The 17069-nt window shown below is 43.7% G+C and overlaps 1 protein-coding gene across 1 annotated transcript in view; it reads right to left on the bottom strand.

Moving 5' to 3' along the window:
* The window catches only part of DAB2IP (DAB2 interacting protein), a gene marked incomplete at its 5' end in the record, with an annotated part of 175249 nt that overhangs the window by 92933 nt on the left and 65247 nt on the right, over positions 1-17069 (bottom strand). Inside the window, one exon of the mRNA XM_080630700.1 lies at positions 10539-10657. Coding sequence (XP_080486826.1) covers positions 10539-10657 — 119 coding nt within the window. The remainder of the gene's footprint in view (positions 1-10538; positions 10658-17069) is intronic.

Here is a 17069-nt window from a genome sequence, read left to right as displayed (position 1 = left end):
GCCCTTTTCTTGCAGGTTTCACTCAAGGACCTGGAATTGCTTTATGAATACATATCGCAGAGCTGCCAGCAGCCTTGGGAAGCGGCAATGTTACACAAAGCTCGTAAGCCACCCTTAAGAGATGACAGTTAAAGCCAATGCAGAAGTCAGCGGGTGATTTCTCCTAAGTTACATGTTCTGTGAGAGCATGTTAAAATAGAATCAGAATTATTACCCACTCGGTAGGGCTCAAATGTCTGTGTAAATGAAGCCAGGAGTAACTAGTTATAGGAAGAAGGATTGAGGAGATTAATATTAGCTAGACTCACTTCCCTAGATGGCTCATAGAGTTTCTAATAGAATAGAGATGCAAGAAAGCAATTAAAGGCACTAACTTCAAACAACCTCTAAGTGCTGAAGGTCTGCCAGCATCTACCTCTAAATTCTGCAATGCAACTGGGCCCCTTCCTCCAGGGACCTTCTAACAACCTCTCAGACATCAGGGTAATTATTGCAAAGTGGGAACCAGACTGTGGTTACTGGTACGACCAAGAAAACCCCTGGAGGTTTCAACATCAGACACATTCTCGCCAGCAGGGAAGCAGACTTGCAGCTGTGGGCTGGCATTTCTGTAATGACTAAACTCAAAATCCCATTCTCTGTGGCTGCTGATGCTCCGGTGGGCTGGGGTTGATGCTGTCTGCTCAAGGGTGCTTCCAGACAGGCTTTGGTATCCAGCATGGATCCACCACAGCCATAATCCCTGAAGAAGACTCCTGGCAAGGAGTACACGCATGGAGTTAGAAAGGGGACAAGGGAGACAATGGATGGAGAGAGACAATATCTAAAGAGCTTTGGGTGACATGGTCTAGTGTGTGGTGTCCCTGCCCCATGGCAGGGGTTGGAACTGGATGATCTTAAGGTCCTTTCCAACCCAAACCATTCCATGATTGTATCATTATAAGGGTAGGACATCGCCAGTGAAGTGCCCCTGCTCTGGCAGGGCACTGCTGTTCCCTTGCAACAGTCTCTAAGCAAAACTTGCATCCCTGATGTTTCAACTCCTCCAGTCAACCGGGTGTTCTGTCTCTTCAGGGAGCTTAAAGACTGTGGTGGATTTGCAAGTTTCTGGTGCACAGGGAACTTCCACTGCTGGGGTATAAGTCCACACTTGGTTCTCACATGTAATCTCCAATTTAAGCAAAATGGGAGTAAGGAAAGAAATGAAATACTAATTGCAATCTGAATCGTTCCATCTTCCATCCACCCCCTGCCAACTTCCCTCCCTGCTCCCTAATCCATAAGGTACGAGTGACGATCAGTGAATAATTAATTCTGGGTGAGCTGGAGAGGTTCCATGCAGAGCCTCAGCAGATGGAGCCAGCTCAGGAAAGGCATGGCCAGTGTCTGGTGCTTCCCTGTTGGTTCTGCTGGGCACCAGCATCCACCAAGGCACTGGGTGCTTGGCCCATGCTGGCCAAGCCCTCTCTGCTCACCAGCACAGACACTGCATAGACACATCTTTCCGTGTTTACTGAGGAAGAAGTTACAGTGAAAATGATGCAATACAGAGTAATAGTGAGCAGTGCCTTGTCAGTGACTAAAATATGAAGGCAGAGCACTAAAGCAACCAATTCAGAATGTACCAAAAGAAATAAAAGATGCTGCAGTGTTGTTCTTTAAAGCATGCAAACCTGATCTTCTGAAAGCACATGGGTTAAAACGAAAGAGATCCAAGTCCCACCGAAATCAAGCACCTGGCAACTGGAGTTCAAATTAGCTTCTCACTGGTTTTTAGCAATAGTCAGGACTAAAATTGTTCCTATGTCCTAAGGCAGGAAGAAACTCTTTGTATTCTGATTGAAAATGCCAAACATCTGACACACACACACGAGTCAATTCTCTTTTGATAGAAAAAAAATGATGTAGAAATTCTTCTCTCTTTGTATATATATCCATATAATTTAAAGAGCTTTTTCTGTATAGGAACAAACACATCCATAATGGAACAAATCTCCTCACACAGCAAGAACAGCAAAATATTAATTATTCAAGGTACATACAACTGAGTTATGTAAATCATTTGGTAAGTACTTTGCAGAGGGACTCCTATGGGGAAGAAGCTTGGAATGGTTCGAGCAAGGGACGTGGGTAATCTCTCATGTCCCAGCCATGGCTATTGTGCAGGGCCAACACAACCCCAGAGACATCTGTACATGTGAGCAAAGGGCAATGGCTGATAGAATACCTGTGGCTTGAATAATTACTAATACACTGATATCATTTTGTGAATGAATGCCACCCTCCTGCACACCATCAATCATGTGCAGAGCATGCCACATCCCTTTCTCGTAGAATTACTTACATAACACATGGATTAAAGCTAAATTCATGTTTTTGGCTTCAGTTCAAATCAGTTAAGTGTTTTAAAACAAACTGTATTTTAATTCAATCAAAAATGCAGTGCTTTCATTTGATTAAAATCAGTTCTTGCTTCTTTTCATCACACCTGACCTGAATTTTGTCAGAGAACATGAGCTATTCTGTAGTTGCACTGAAAGTTAAAATTATGAACACTGCCAACCAGATAAACAAGATCATAATATCAGTATCCTAAGAAGACATCCATACGTGAATGAGCTAAATGATATCTCCCTAATAATCATGTAAGACAGGGCTCCACATCAGAAGGCATTATTAAAGATTGTGGTAAGGAGGAAGGACAGAGGAGCGTATTCTTTCTCCGGTCTGGTTTTTTCCTTCCCTTCCAGCTGATGGATGAACTTGACAGAGTTATTTTATATTCACAAGTCTTGAACATCATTACACCCAGTGCTCTGTACAAGGAGCTGCCAGCAGTGAGCTCAGTGCACAGGCTGCCTCCAGCTACAATCAGCGCATTTCTGTGCACGACCACTGCAATATGAAATTGGATAACAAGATACCCACGTCAAACAGCTGCGTCTTCCAGCTCCCAAACAAAGGATGACAAACCCTGCCCAACGTCAGTTGTTATGCGCTCACTTACAACTCTTTGCCCTTCACATGGATTTTCCAATCAAGGTTTTGCAGAATTTCAATGGAACGCAGTAAAACTTGGTTTTAAACATTTCCTCCTTCCAAGAAAGAGACGTTTATTGCTAATACTGATTGCCAGTAGAAATGACAGAGTAGAGGACAGAGAAATTGGATCCATCAAGCAATGTACTTTTCCTAGGAGAACGGAAATTCCATTCTGGAAGATGGAACACGAGGCAGATGCCAAGTGGATATCTCTCCCCCACGGCTACACACCGAGAGTACAGTTTGACATTGTACCTCATTAAATGCAACTGCACATGCCATTGAAAGGAAAAGTCCTTTCCTGCCATCTCTCCGTTCCTCTGCACTTAAATGAGTTGGTTCAGTGCCCTGGCCAAACAGAAAATCGTCCCCTAAATAATAATCTCCCATGGAATCAACTTGCTGACCTTCCTGCGATTGCGTGATGACTGGATCTGCTGCACAGGGAACACATGGCCAGGAGACAGGGGCCTGTGGAAAGCAAGACTGCTCCTCTCAGATTAAAGTCATGTCTTCATCATGAGCAGTTTTAAATGTGTGCCAGAGTGTTTCAGCCTGGGATAGAAGTATCTTAGCTTTTAATGTCAACAAATAATAATTAAACAAGCAAACAGAAGGGTCAAGAACTCACAGAAAGCATCTCCTGGTCTAAAAGCTGTAGTGATGGCATTTTCCTTCTCTTTTTTTTCTCCCTCAAGTTTATTGACATGAAGAGTAATGCTAATGTAATTGCACTGAAATTCATGCACACGAAAATCTCACCGCGGCGAAGCCAGAATAAATGGTCCGTTTGGAAACAAAATGTTAATGGAGTAGCAGTATCTGTCTTCGAGCTGAGGAATAGCAAGACACCATCAGCCACAATGCAACCAAACTGTCACCCTGACTCCGAGTCTTTGCTGGAAGGATAGGAACAGAACTATCTGCTTGTAACCCTGAGGTGTACACTGATGCACCACAACATCGTGCCTGCCAGGCAATGGCCAAATGAGTCAATAATGTGTATTCAGCCTGTGAGAAGAGGAAAATGAAAGACAGCATCCTTCCATCCATTAATCAACCTGCTCTCCCGCTGCCGACACAAAGCCTTCCGATTGTCAGCAGTTACCAAACATTCTTCAAACACTAACCATCTGCAGCTGGAATACAATGCTTTGATTACAAACGTCCAAAAGATAGAGCATAAAATTCACTTCTCCTTATTTAGTAGGTTTGGAGCACTGTGGCTTCACGCTACACTAATTCAGTGCCCTCAGTATGAAAACTCCCCATTATGATGTCTTGTCAAATTAGAGGCAACGATACAACGATGTCATCTCTCCCCTCACACACCACTATATTTTGTAATTAAGCAGGACAGTGAAACAATGGCCTTGCTTAGAGAGAAAAGGTCAGGAATGCAAAACATATTTTTGCAAGCTAATTGTAAGATGCATGAAGCCAATTATCCCCGTAGTGCCGCATATGCCGAAGCAGGAAGGATTGTATCAGTTTGCTCCATGACTCCAAGTGGACCACGGGGCACAGCACCCTTTGTTTGGACTGTTAGGGACCTGCAAAGAGGAGGAACATGAGGAAGGCTGTTAAAATAATTCCAGCCTCTTAGCCCTTCCCTTGACATTTTCCTATGGCTTGAAAAATGTCTAGGAATATAGCTGGTTACTGAAAGATATCAGACATGACCTCCCTGTTTAGTTAGGAAGTTAGTTTGGATACGTAGGATAAGGGGAAGTGCTTATGTATTTCTTTGAGAATGTTGAATACCTCAGCCTCAGATATAAATCACGGATTCGCATCCACGTGCAAAAGCCAATTTAACAGGAAGAATAGTTGAAACCTTGCTGTTGCCTTGGGAGAAGCTGAAAGGCATCAGGCTGTTCTCAGTCCCTCTCAGGGTTGGAGCAGCTGAACAGGGCTTTAGAACAACTATTTCTGTACCCATGGGCTGGTGCGATGGATCTGCAACCTCCCAGATTTACCAGGAGTTCTACTTCCCTTCCTCAAGAGCATGTAACACAAGGAGCACTGACCAGGGAAGGGACTGAGCTTTGTCAAGGATCTGCTGTACGAGCAGTAGTCTTTCTTCCATATCAAGGATTATATTTGTTGTTTCAATGCTTCCCCAATTCCCCTCCCAAAACTCCCTCTTTCCATTAAGAGCATTATCCTTTTAAAAATATATGAATACCAGCTTCTAAACTTCCTAATACCGTAAGAAGATGAGGAACAGAACAGTTTCCGGGGAGAATCGGTAATTTCCTCTTGCATCTCTCCTTCAAAGCAGTTCTCTGCTTTTACTCCAGCCTCCTTACACAGCCATTAATTAGAGATCAGTAATTAACTTTCTGGTTCAAGAAATATTTTGCAAAGGATCCCTATTAACAGACTGATTTGCATATTCCAGGACAAAGTCGCCTTGATAGAAATGCAGGTGCTCTGTGAGGCCAGGCTCAATCATGGGCCTGTGCTTGAATCCTTCAGCTACTGATACTCGTGCCCTGGCCAGGGGTGGGAGCAGACACTGCCCATGGTACCAGACCTGCAGAGACCATGACCTCCGGGTATTCCTGATCTTGACCTTGCAAGATGCTTCATTCTGCATTTGTTATCGACACTGACAGTGCCGAATGGATTCCCAATGCAAACTGAGCACTGCTTCCCCACAATATTTTGATTATCATTAAAACCAGAGGCCGCTGCACTGTACTGAATACACTGTGTCACCCTTCACCATGCACACCTACTACTGCAAGTCTTCCTACTTAGAAAGCTTCACTATGAATGCCATTGGAGTAAGGAGGCAGAATGCAAGCTCTCTAGCACCATATCCACATCAAACTTAACCACTTTCATCATGCCTAAAAATACTTGGCGTATCAAGTTTGCTGGGAATAAACAAATGATAATGAGACCTGGAAAGAACTCACACACTAAGTTGACTGTAAGAGCACAGACGTTCATGAGTTATTGATGCTCTCCTATTGCATCAAAATCAGCTTTATGCACATTGAAAACCCACAAAGCAGCCTGCAGGAGCACCAGATGAGGAGTTAAATGCACTGCAGGACATGACTTGTTCACTTCCTCTTCCCTCTGTGGATTCTTAGCAGAGATTTTTGATGGGATAAAGAAACAAAGCGGTTTGAAGAGGAAGTCGCAGGAGCGCAGGTCGCTGCTGTTACTATGGCATGGCTGTACCCCTTCCAAGGCTGAGGCTCATTTAACAATCAACCATATGCTCAGACTTTTGTAGTGCCAAGAAAAGCTGAAATAGAATGTTATCTTCTGGAAATAGGAAAAAACCTTGCAAAATTATCACAAATGTTAGTAACAGAGTCCCTCAGCACTGAATGAATTTGAGGAATAGCATCCCTAGGAATGATCTACACTGGGATCCCATCGGAACATGGAGTTCTACAGAGCACCAGATCAAGGCAGTCTGAAGGTATTTGTCCCATGAAGCGATGCTGTGTCCCTGCCCTCTCAGTGCTAGTGGAGCCTTTGCCTGTTGCAGGGGAGATGGGACCAAGTTCATGTATTTCGATTTAAAAACCATTCCAAACCCCACACAAGACTCACATAAACCCACTCTTCAAATTCCTGCCAAACTGTCAGAAAGTAGATTTAAAAAGATCATTGTAACGAAGTGGCAGCAGGGCCTCAAAAGGTCACTACAACAAGAGAACAACCAGAAAGGCACTGACCACCATCATTAACAACCGCAGCAGAACAACCTTCTCTCAGTTCTCCCTGTGCCCAAAGCCCAGCCCAGAAACTTTCTCCATCACAAATTTTGTAGGAGAAATGTGGGTCCAATTAAGGAAAATTCATCTGCCAAATGCTTGATTTGTGGCTGTTTCCAGAGAGGCTGCTACAAAGAGAAACATTCAGGCTCCATGATAAAAACTTGGTTAGCTGCGGTAATAAATCAGGCCGCAGCAGACATTGTTAGCAAAAGGCCACTTTTACTGAACCCTTTTTAGGTTTAATGAGCAATCCAAGCAGCCAACAAACGGGAAGGAGCACTTGGTCTGCAATCCTCCTGGAAATCTCGCACTTACATAAACTGATTGTACCCGATTAATGCACCCCTCATACAGAATTCTTGTTATACTTGGTCTGATTTTACTTCTTGTATTCACAATCAGTAAATTTATCACTGTTACAGTAACAGGACTCCTAGGATGTAAGAGACTGTCAAAATCTGGCCAACTACATCATATGAACCCCACAGTCATTTACTGAAGTTAGTGCAAATCCTTTGGTCCACAAAAGGTCTCTTCTCGGTCACTGTAAAATCCAATGCCATGAGAAACAACCATGTTTCTTCTGCAAACATAAGCTCTGCTTGACCGTAATCAGTGTATTTTTCTAATGCACCACTTTGGGCAATCCCTCAGATGTTCTCTATAGAGAAAAAATGGTTGTCCAAGGTTTTCCAAACCTGGAATTCTCTCAGTTTTCACAGTTGCTCTGAAAACACACACACACACACAGAGCCCATGACAATCGCAAACATCTGCCTGGCTATGGCCAGGGCAGCACTGGCGGATGGCACATCAACCTGAGATGGAGCCCCCATTTCCGAGCTGTCAGCTCCCCCCCCAGCACACAATAACCCCACTTTAGAAGAGCAGCTCTGTGAGACCCCAGTGGAAACCTGGCTGCTCACTTTGTGCCATGGCAAGGTATGAAACCAGCCCTTATGGGCACAAAAGCAACAAGGCGATTCCCAACAGCGAAACATTCCATGACTTTTCCCAGGTTTCACGTTATTTCCCTGTCTTCCTTTGTTATAAAACTCACACTGTACAAATTTCTCACTACTGTAGCAGATAATAACTTTCCATTTTAAATTTCCATGAAGTATTTGAGTGCATGCAATACCCAAACACAGGATAAAAAGCACAGATTTGTTTCTTTATATCCTATTCTCTGCTCTACCCATTCCCCCAGTCAGCTGCCTGTACAGGTACATGCGCATTATCCATACGCATCCGCTGTACATAGCAGGATAAGCAGGACATGCAAGGGAAGGAAAAATAAAGAAACCAAGAAGCACGACACAGTACCACTTTAGATGCACGAAAGCCAAGTCACAGAATCATTTATGATCTGCTGCAGGTCAATATTTCAACCTGGAGTGTTCTGACTGCATTTATTGCACTATTTATTTCTGCTATGGCATCTCCTGCAGAAATCCTACACAGCTCCAGACCAGAGCACTGTTACTTATCCATGAGCAAAGGAGCGGTCTGTGAACAGTCATCTTGGATACAAGATGGAGTCAAGAATCAAATATTTAAGAGGCAAATATTCCAATACCAGATGCTTCCTTGAAACAGTTCTTGGATTTTAGGAAAGACAAGGGAGCACAGCAGAAAATGCAGGAGAGGGATCAAAAGGACTCCAGCCCTTTCACACAGAGAAGTGAATGCATTGTGTATTTTAGCAGACGTGGATGGGAATGTTCAGGAAGATAAAATTATCTCCTGTAATCCAAACCCTCTCTGCATGGCTGAGAAGCCCAGCTGCTGCTTTTCTTTCACCTCTCCAAGAGCAACAGACCTAAGGCCAAGGTCTTCTGCAGAAGGACACTTGCTTACATTACAGACCTGACACCAGTATGAAAGCCAAGGGTCTGTATCTTGCTGTCAAAAGCCATCACGTATCAGATGGTTTCCTCCACATCAGGGCATGTCAAGGTATCACAGATACAGCATTTCTGACTGACACCTGCCTGATGGAAGCCTTTCATTTTCAGTTTCTAAATACTGATATAAGCAAATCTTTGGGGTTTATTCAAGGCTGCCAAATGCTACCTCTCCTCTAACCCACCCTTGTCAGCTCTACACTGGAAATGCTCTACAGCCATTCACTGAATCCCTTTAAAGAAAAGTTGCAGTAAATGTGGCTTTCCCTGAAGGACCCTGCCCAGCAAGCTCCAGGCTCTTGTGCTGGGAGGACAGGGAAATAACAAGGCTTAATTTGGGGAAATGATTCTGGCTGCAGGGCTGGCCAAAACAGTTCATTCCCATGCTTGGGGCTGCCAATGCACAGAAAGAAACAAAACCCATCTAGGCAGAACACAACATTGTCTGATGTGCCTGTTCTTTGAGGGAAGCAGCAGCACTGGAGGCACATCCCCGGTTCCACTGGCTTGTCTTCCATACGGAACACAGTGCCCTACTTTGAGCATTTGTGAAAACTGCAGCACACAAATCAAATCAACTCTGTCTTCCTAGATAGCAACCCCTGAAATATTGCTCTGCACTGACCAGCGCAATCCTTCTACTTGCAGAATCCAGAAGGAAAAAGCTTAGGAGGCTGGAATAGGTCAGGTAAGGAAAAATCCGGATTAACTCTTGACATTTGTGCGCTTCAGAAATTCATGGCCCCTTCAGTGAATAAGTACAACTAACTCAAAGTAAAAGTTGTCATTGATTTTAAAAGTGAAACATTTACTTAATGGATTCTGAAGTACCCTCTTGATATATGAAAATGTCACTACTACAAATGGTTACATCAGCCTATGTCCAATTCGGCATCCTTTTCAGGCACACACTTTTCTTGGCACTTCAGTACTTCTGTGTCATTCCCCGAAATGATTCATGTAAGGTTGAAAGCAAGCCACTAGTTTGTTTCTGTGTAATGGAGTCTGTCTTACCCAACCATGACCTTGATCTGCATGTGAATTTACACATAAATTTACCTAGAACGTGTGCCTGTCTCACGCACACACTGACATAAATCTGCACGGACATAAATAGATACAAATCCACTACAGAGCCTCTGTACTTTCTAATTGAGCTGAGGAATAAAACCAAGGTCTCATTTCTCCTTTATATCACTTGCATTTGCTCCAGCACTGACTATCCCATGTCAAATGCTTCATCCGATCCATCTGCACATTCCCTGCAACACATCCCTCCTGGACTGAAAGATCCTGTCATGGCTCAGACAGAAAAAGCAGCTTCGGCCACATGCCGAGAATCCATCTCAGTGTAATGATGGCAGTGAAGGGCTATGCTGAAGATGTGTGTGCGTGTGTGGAAAGGGGAGAGAGGGATTTGGGATACTACGGTTGCTATTGTTCTATGTTATTGTTCACACAATGTCTAATGTGATGTTCAGTGTAGTCCAGTGTGTGAGCATCCTTCCCCTCCCTCCCTCACCTGCAGCAGGCAGCTTTGGCTGCTGCATCTGTGTGCTATTTATATGCTGGTGCATCAACTTAGGATTTATTGGGGAAAAGAAAGCAGAGCAGCCGGGCTTCTCCGTACATGCTACTTAGCTTCAAAAGGCAGGGCTTGCACCTTGTACTCGCCAACAGATTAAAACTACCCCTCTTGGAAATTAAGCAAGTCTACTTCTATCACAGATGTGGCCCTTGCACGGAATAAGATAAGCAGGATATTAACAGGACCTGGAAAAATCAATATCCTCATTCTCTTCCACACACCCTCCTCCCCACCCTCTGAGAAACGTCCCCTTACCTTTCATTGTCCACACTCCTGAAGCCAGGTAAAATGTGCCGGAAGCTGCTGTTCCTATCAAGCTTCGGTTGGCTCTTTGTCCTTTTGATGGAGCCTTTGAGCCGCCGGCTGAGGAACCCCTGTGGGGTGAGACAAGAATACTAAATTACAACCCAAAAAGGGAGAAAGGGAGCACGAGCCCTGGCCCTGCTCTCTTGCAGCGGGTGCAGCCAGGCAAATGGTTCTCTCCAGCCGCCTTCATGTGCGGCCGCCAGCAGCGCAGCTCCTCACAGCCAACATCTGCTCCCAGTGCTTGCCGGGGCCGGGCGCTGCGTCGGCGTGAGACTCCCCGAAGCCTCCGTTTCCCTGGCAACCATCAGCTCCCATAAAAATACTGTCTGAAAGACAAGACTCGCACATTGCAACTCCTGACGGGAGCAGAGGCTGACACCGGGCTCCGTCAGCCCAGCCCGGCCGCCCCATCTCGCAGGCTCGGGAATGAGATGCTGTTCGCTGGGAGACAGGCAAGAACTTCATTACCTGATCGAAAGCCTCCAGGTTGTCAGCCATGGTGGCAGGACTGCATTCAGGTGTTTGAGCTACACGTAAAACTATTCTATAGAGGGTGAACACAGCACCCGGGCTGGGCAGCTATAGGCACTATCTTTACGGAGGAAGGAACTGAACGCAGAGCGCCTTCTTCTCCGCTGTGCCTCCTCCCTCATGGAACATAAGTCACGGATCCCGTAGTGCTCCACAGCAAAGCCAGCATTAAACGTTTTAATAGTAAAGCTTCTAATGTCTTATTTGCTTATTGTTAGGAGTTAATGTTCTACATAATCTGAACATTACATTTAATCTCTTCCCTAAATAAGGCAATAAAAGTAGAATACTACTGTAGTGTCCAGTGTTTACAGTGCTTGAGAATAGTCTTTAGTAGGTCAAGCACAGTAGCTGGAAAAAGGGGCAGCACTTTAAAGAGAAACTAGGATTTGAGGTGAAGCCTAAAGAAGTGTTCCTTTTATGCACCATCATACCAAAGAAATAAATCAGCTGGATACAAACAACTTGGCAAATCCCTGCACAACCTGAGGTTCTGCATGCACCGCTTCCCTTCCCAATCCCGATGAAAGGGGATAAGATATCCCCTGGATCAAGCACAGATTTTGACACGTATAAGGAAAGAAATATGAGAAGAATGGGTATCTTTCCACTGGGTACTATGCCAGCATCCCAGACATACCCACAGAGCACTCCTCCGCTCCAGGTGGAGTCTCAGTAGCTTCTCCAGTCAACACTAAGGAATGGATACAGGTCATGTAGCCTTTAGTATCTCCCTTTTACAAATTAATACCCTTTATATGTCTTGCAGGAAGATAATCACAGTCTAAGTTACATCCAGCCTGTCATTTGTTCATGCTATTTAAACACTCCTTCCCCACCTAGGACATTCATGGGTCACATTCTGTTTTTCTCACGTTGCAAAATTCCCTCAGGCACTCTGCACGGCTCTCGTTATGGAAGTGACTTTCCTGTTTGTAAGTGCACCAAGAATTCCAAACATCTAACCAAAGGTGTTTCACAGTTATTAAGTGCCACCTTCCTTACAAATGAAGTATGTAACATACATTCATGTGAACTGAATATTTCTCCAGGAGCTATTTGCATGATTGAAATAGCATGATGTATGTAACACAAGCCATCAGGTGACACACACTGCGCCTTACACAAAGCCAGTGGCTAAGATAACAAAGACCTTTTCAGAAGGCTTTTGTCCACGAGAAATTCCTTTAGATTATTTTTATACAATAGAGGAACGTGACAATGAAACAGCAAATTTGAAGATTTGCATTGTCTGGAACATTGCTAAGATATTTCCCTCGGTACTCAGACCTTAGCCAGCCTTGTACTCACAATATCAACATGGTATCAGCCTCATAGTCATGTTATCGACATGATATCACCCTCATGCTATGATATCAGCCTCATACTTGTGTTATCAACATGGTATCAGCCTCACACTATGATACGAACTCTTCATGCTGTTGTTGCTCTGGCTGGATCAGGTCTCTGGTTGCTTGCTCTGGAGATTATCCAGTATTTGCTGTGAAGGAAAAGATCTAAAATATGCAACTGGCCAATCACACAGGAGTAAGAGTGGACTTCCTCCATCACTGCAGCATAGTCACAAATGTGTCATCGTGTTACCAAGCCTCCTCTTCACATCCAGTCACAGCTTCGAACTCTGGACTGGGAATTGATAAGGAAAAAACCAAATACCTTCTGCAGCAGATGATGATCACAGCTTTCTCTCATTACCTTGTATTTTACATCTCGACAACTGTTAGATGATTCGTGCAGGATTCAGAAATGAGAATTTAGGGCTGCAGTAAGACATTACTTTCCTTCTGTTTCCCATTGTTTTTAAATTCCCTGCTACCAGAAGAAGATTGCACTGGGCAATTTTCAGCTTTCTTTGCGAGCTTCCTTGGGAGAATGAGATGTCAGAGATTTTAATGCTGATAAATGATGCTGCTATAGCAATACTTTGCACCTCCATAGTGCATGCCAGGGATCAGAAAGTCTAATGTGTGAATTACAATCTCCTGTAATTTTTAGAGGGGATAAGAAAAAAAGAGCAGAGTTGGTCTCCACAAAAACAAGAGAGAGACAACCCGACCTGGGGTGTGACTGCCGTGCTTTCCTGCTGAGATCATAAGAACATCATCATCCATCTCTTCTTCATTTATGTCTTTAAAGCACATTTGATTCTGATCTCCAGACAAATGAGGCTAATCCTACACTATGAACATTGCCTGCTCCTCTAGCCTAGCTGCATTCTTCTGAGTTCCAGTAATTAAAGTAGTGCCTTTTTTATTATATGTTCTTTAAATGCTTTTAAGTTTGCACTGAGAGCTGTCTAGGGCAGAATTGTGTCTTACTATGTGTGGGCAGCATACACCAACAGTAAAAATATCTTAGGAAAGATTAAACTACTAACTCAGGGAGGTTCCATTCAGAACAAGTTAATAGACTCTGTGAAATGACAAAAAATAGAAACCTGTAGAGCCCAAGCATCCCTTCAGAATCTGCCACAGCAGAAAACCATGAGATGCCCCATCCAAAGTCCACAGAGGATGTGGCACAGAACTTAAATAGCCTAGCAAGAAAAAGATACACAGAGCTTGCCCTGTACAGTGATTTCACTTGTTGAAGTCAAGGGCATTGCTTTTCTTGTTGTGTTTCTGCAGTTTTGAGACTGACATCCTCAAGTCTGGAATACAATAGCTCTAATCAGAAGAGCTGACTGAAGTTATATTAAGATACAAGGAACAAAGGCAGAAAAAACCAAAACAAATCCTTTTGAGGAATGGCTTAATAACAATCACTGCTACTTCAGCTAAAGAGGAAAGCACAATTCAAAACAGGACCATTCAGTCTGCTGGGATTTGGGTTGTTGTTTCTTATAGATTTGGACCAACTCAAAATCTGATGCCATCATCTTGCTGCAGATGGAGGAAGGTGGGACTCTCATTTAAAATTTTCCTGCTTATCAATTGTGTCATTTCCAATTACTTGAGAACCTGGATTTAATCTTTTATTATAATTATAATCTTTTGTTATATTATGATATTTGAACATTTTTAATATTATACTACTTCCAAAGCATATGTGTAAACCCATCAGAGCCGTATGCCTCTGAGGTGCAGGAGCTCTGTACTTCCACACACCCTGGGCCAATGATGAGCAAACTAGAAGGAAGACAGAAAAGGGAGGGGTGCAGAACTGAGCATTAATGACAGCAAAATCCTGAGCTCTTGTTTTATTAAAAATAAAGTACTGATGCAAGTCTTGTATCTGGCCCTGACTCCCACACCATTAATGTTCATTTGCAGTGAACCCACATGATAAAGTTTAGAAGATAACAAGTCAGCACCATGGAAACATAATATATATGAAATTTAAATATAATATATCAGTAAATGCAGGTGGATGCATCACAAGCAGCTTCCTCTGGAAGAGCCCTGGCAGCTCTCAGCATGTCCTGAGCAAGGAGAACAGGGGCTGGCCAAGCATGCATGGGAAAGGGTGAGGGCTGGAACCGTGAGTTAGAGTGCTCTAATGGGAGCATTGAAGAAGCAGACACAGGTCCTGGTTTATGCTCTCATCCAAAGAGCACACAATAAACAGGGTATCACAGGAACTACTGAACAGATGGGGTTATTTTCATAGTTCTTCCATAGCTTTTTGTTTCAGTTCAAGTAAATCAGAGGACTTGAGAGGATGTCAGGAATTTTTTCACTACTCATAATAATGAAACTGCCACAAATAATTACTTGTTGTGAGTCTCCGTGTGTAAAGCAGTATTTTGTATCTGATGTCCATTTTTCTTTGTAGTATATCAGGGATAAGCTTATAGGTATAAAATTTGGAGTAAATCTTTTCTCCTAGACCCATCCTTATTTCAGGCTTTAGAAGCTTAGTTTATGTTTTTATATTAAGCTTAATTCTGGAATCAGTTCTTTTCCTGCTTTTGCTCTTCCACAGCACATGGGAATAGCCTTTTACTGAGGCTCCACTGAATGGATAATTAATAGTTCTATTTTAATAGCTCTATTTGTGACCCAAGTAAAGGCTTGCCAATGCTAAGCATCCTATTATAGCCATGAGTGTACAAGGTGAGTTTACCTGTCTCTACAATTACCAGTGTTAGCCTTAGCTTTCAAAATAAAATAGGAACCTTTTTGGGGCAGCATTTGATACTGTTTGTTACCAGGCAAAGACACCAAAGTGCTCACCTTTACTATTCTCTGTGTAGAACATGACTGCATTGAGCTACAAGAAGAAGTGCACAGACCAAAAAACCACTGAGTTTAGGAATCAAATGTCTCTCAAAGCCTAAGAACAGCAGTAATCCAGCGAGTGGTCTCCTGGCACTGATACAAGGAAGGAAGGGAATTGCATGTATAGTGCTGACCTTTATGGATCGAGTAGTTTTTATTTGTTCAGCGTATAGAGGCATGTGCATGTAAGTATATGTATCCCTTCAAAGACTTCATATATCATTTATTACTGTCAGCTATTCTGAGTTGAACTTGTAAGCTATAACTTGTTTTCCCACCATTCAGTTCTCCTCCTGTCAGACATGATCAAGGGCTCTATTCAGGAGGTGACCCAATGGACAGCCCTGGTGACGTCTCCTGCCCCAAAGAGTGCAATTCTAGTACATGCAATATCCAGTCCTACCCCGTGCCATGGGCAGGGACACCTTTCACTACACCAGGCTGCTCCAGGCCCTGTCCTACCTGCCTGAAATGCACACACAGACTAACATTACTCCTTCTGTTCAGATGAGGCTGAACACGTGACTTGGTTCAAGTGGGTGACAAGTCCCTTGGTTTCTCCTTCTCAATCTCATTTCAACATCTCAGGACCCTCCCCAACCACTTTTTGAGCCCCTGAAGAAACACACAGGCGAGGTGAAGTAAGGAACTCTCATGTGTGACAGTAAGAGCAAGTGACATCCATCCATGAAGCACCACTTCCTCTGACTGATGTTAATTTAAAACACTATTCTATCAGGACAAGGAAAGCCCCTCTGAGACACGAGTATCTTGGAGTTAGGATAAACCCCAAAAGAACAAAAACCAGCTGCAAAAACATTGCGTGTCCAGTGAGAGACAGCAACAAAACCTCAAATCCTCCCGCTCCACACGCAGGGCTCAGACTTGTGCTCTGGCACCCAGAGTTAGACAGTAAACACAGAGATACAGGACTTAAGTGCACGAGAGGGTATGAGTGTGAGCCAGGCCATAAAGCAGTCCTGGAATGTGAGAAACAGCTCGTGTTGGTAAGTGCTGCTTAGCAACACTGCCCTTCTACGGCAGAGATTAATCAAATTTGCAGTGTCGTTGGAAACACTCAGTTCAGTCCATTTGTAAAATCAGATGGAGATGCACTGAGGCCCGCAGGTCACCAACGGGACAGTGTGGGTCTCTCTAGGTCATGAAACCTGGAATTACGTCGAATGAGAGGCACTGAGGGTTAATTATGAATATGGCAAATCTAATACATGGAAGTATCAGCAAATCACAGAAGAAGCAATAGCTTCGGCACGTAACATCTCATCCTTTTTACACCTCAGGCCAAAAAGTATTGCTGCTTATGGTCTATTTTTGTAAAGACTTTACCTATCCTGTTGAAAATGTTTCAGTCACAGGTTCTTCTCCCACTGCACACAATGGAAGCTCTCAGTGCTGGGGAGCTCAGGACATTTCCCTCATATTCAGCTAAATGTTTCTTGGCAGAATTTCCCTCTGCTCCTTTTCTGCTCTTTTCCAGCAGGGAAAGACTCCTCTCCAGGCTCTGAAAAAGTCACCCCCAGCCAGCACACACCCCTTAGTCCCTGACCAAGAGAACTACCAGAAACATTCAGGCAAGCCAAGGCCTTACAGTAAAGTAACAGAAAACTTGGGAATTCTCCATCTGCAAATCCCAGCTAGCACTGGTGGCTTGCATACAGCATGCACATGGAACAGGCAGGATGAAGGA

The sequence above is a fragment of the Psittacula echo genome (assembly GCF_963264785.1).
Source record: "Psittacula echo genome assembly, chromosome: 16".
NCBI lineage: Eukaryota > Metazoa > Chordata > Aves > Psittaciformes > Psittacidae > Psittacula > Psittacula echo.
Note: the sequence above shows the minus strand (reverse complement) of the source record. Positions and strands in the feature narration are given on the sequence as shown.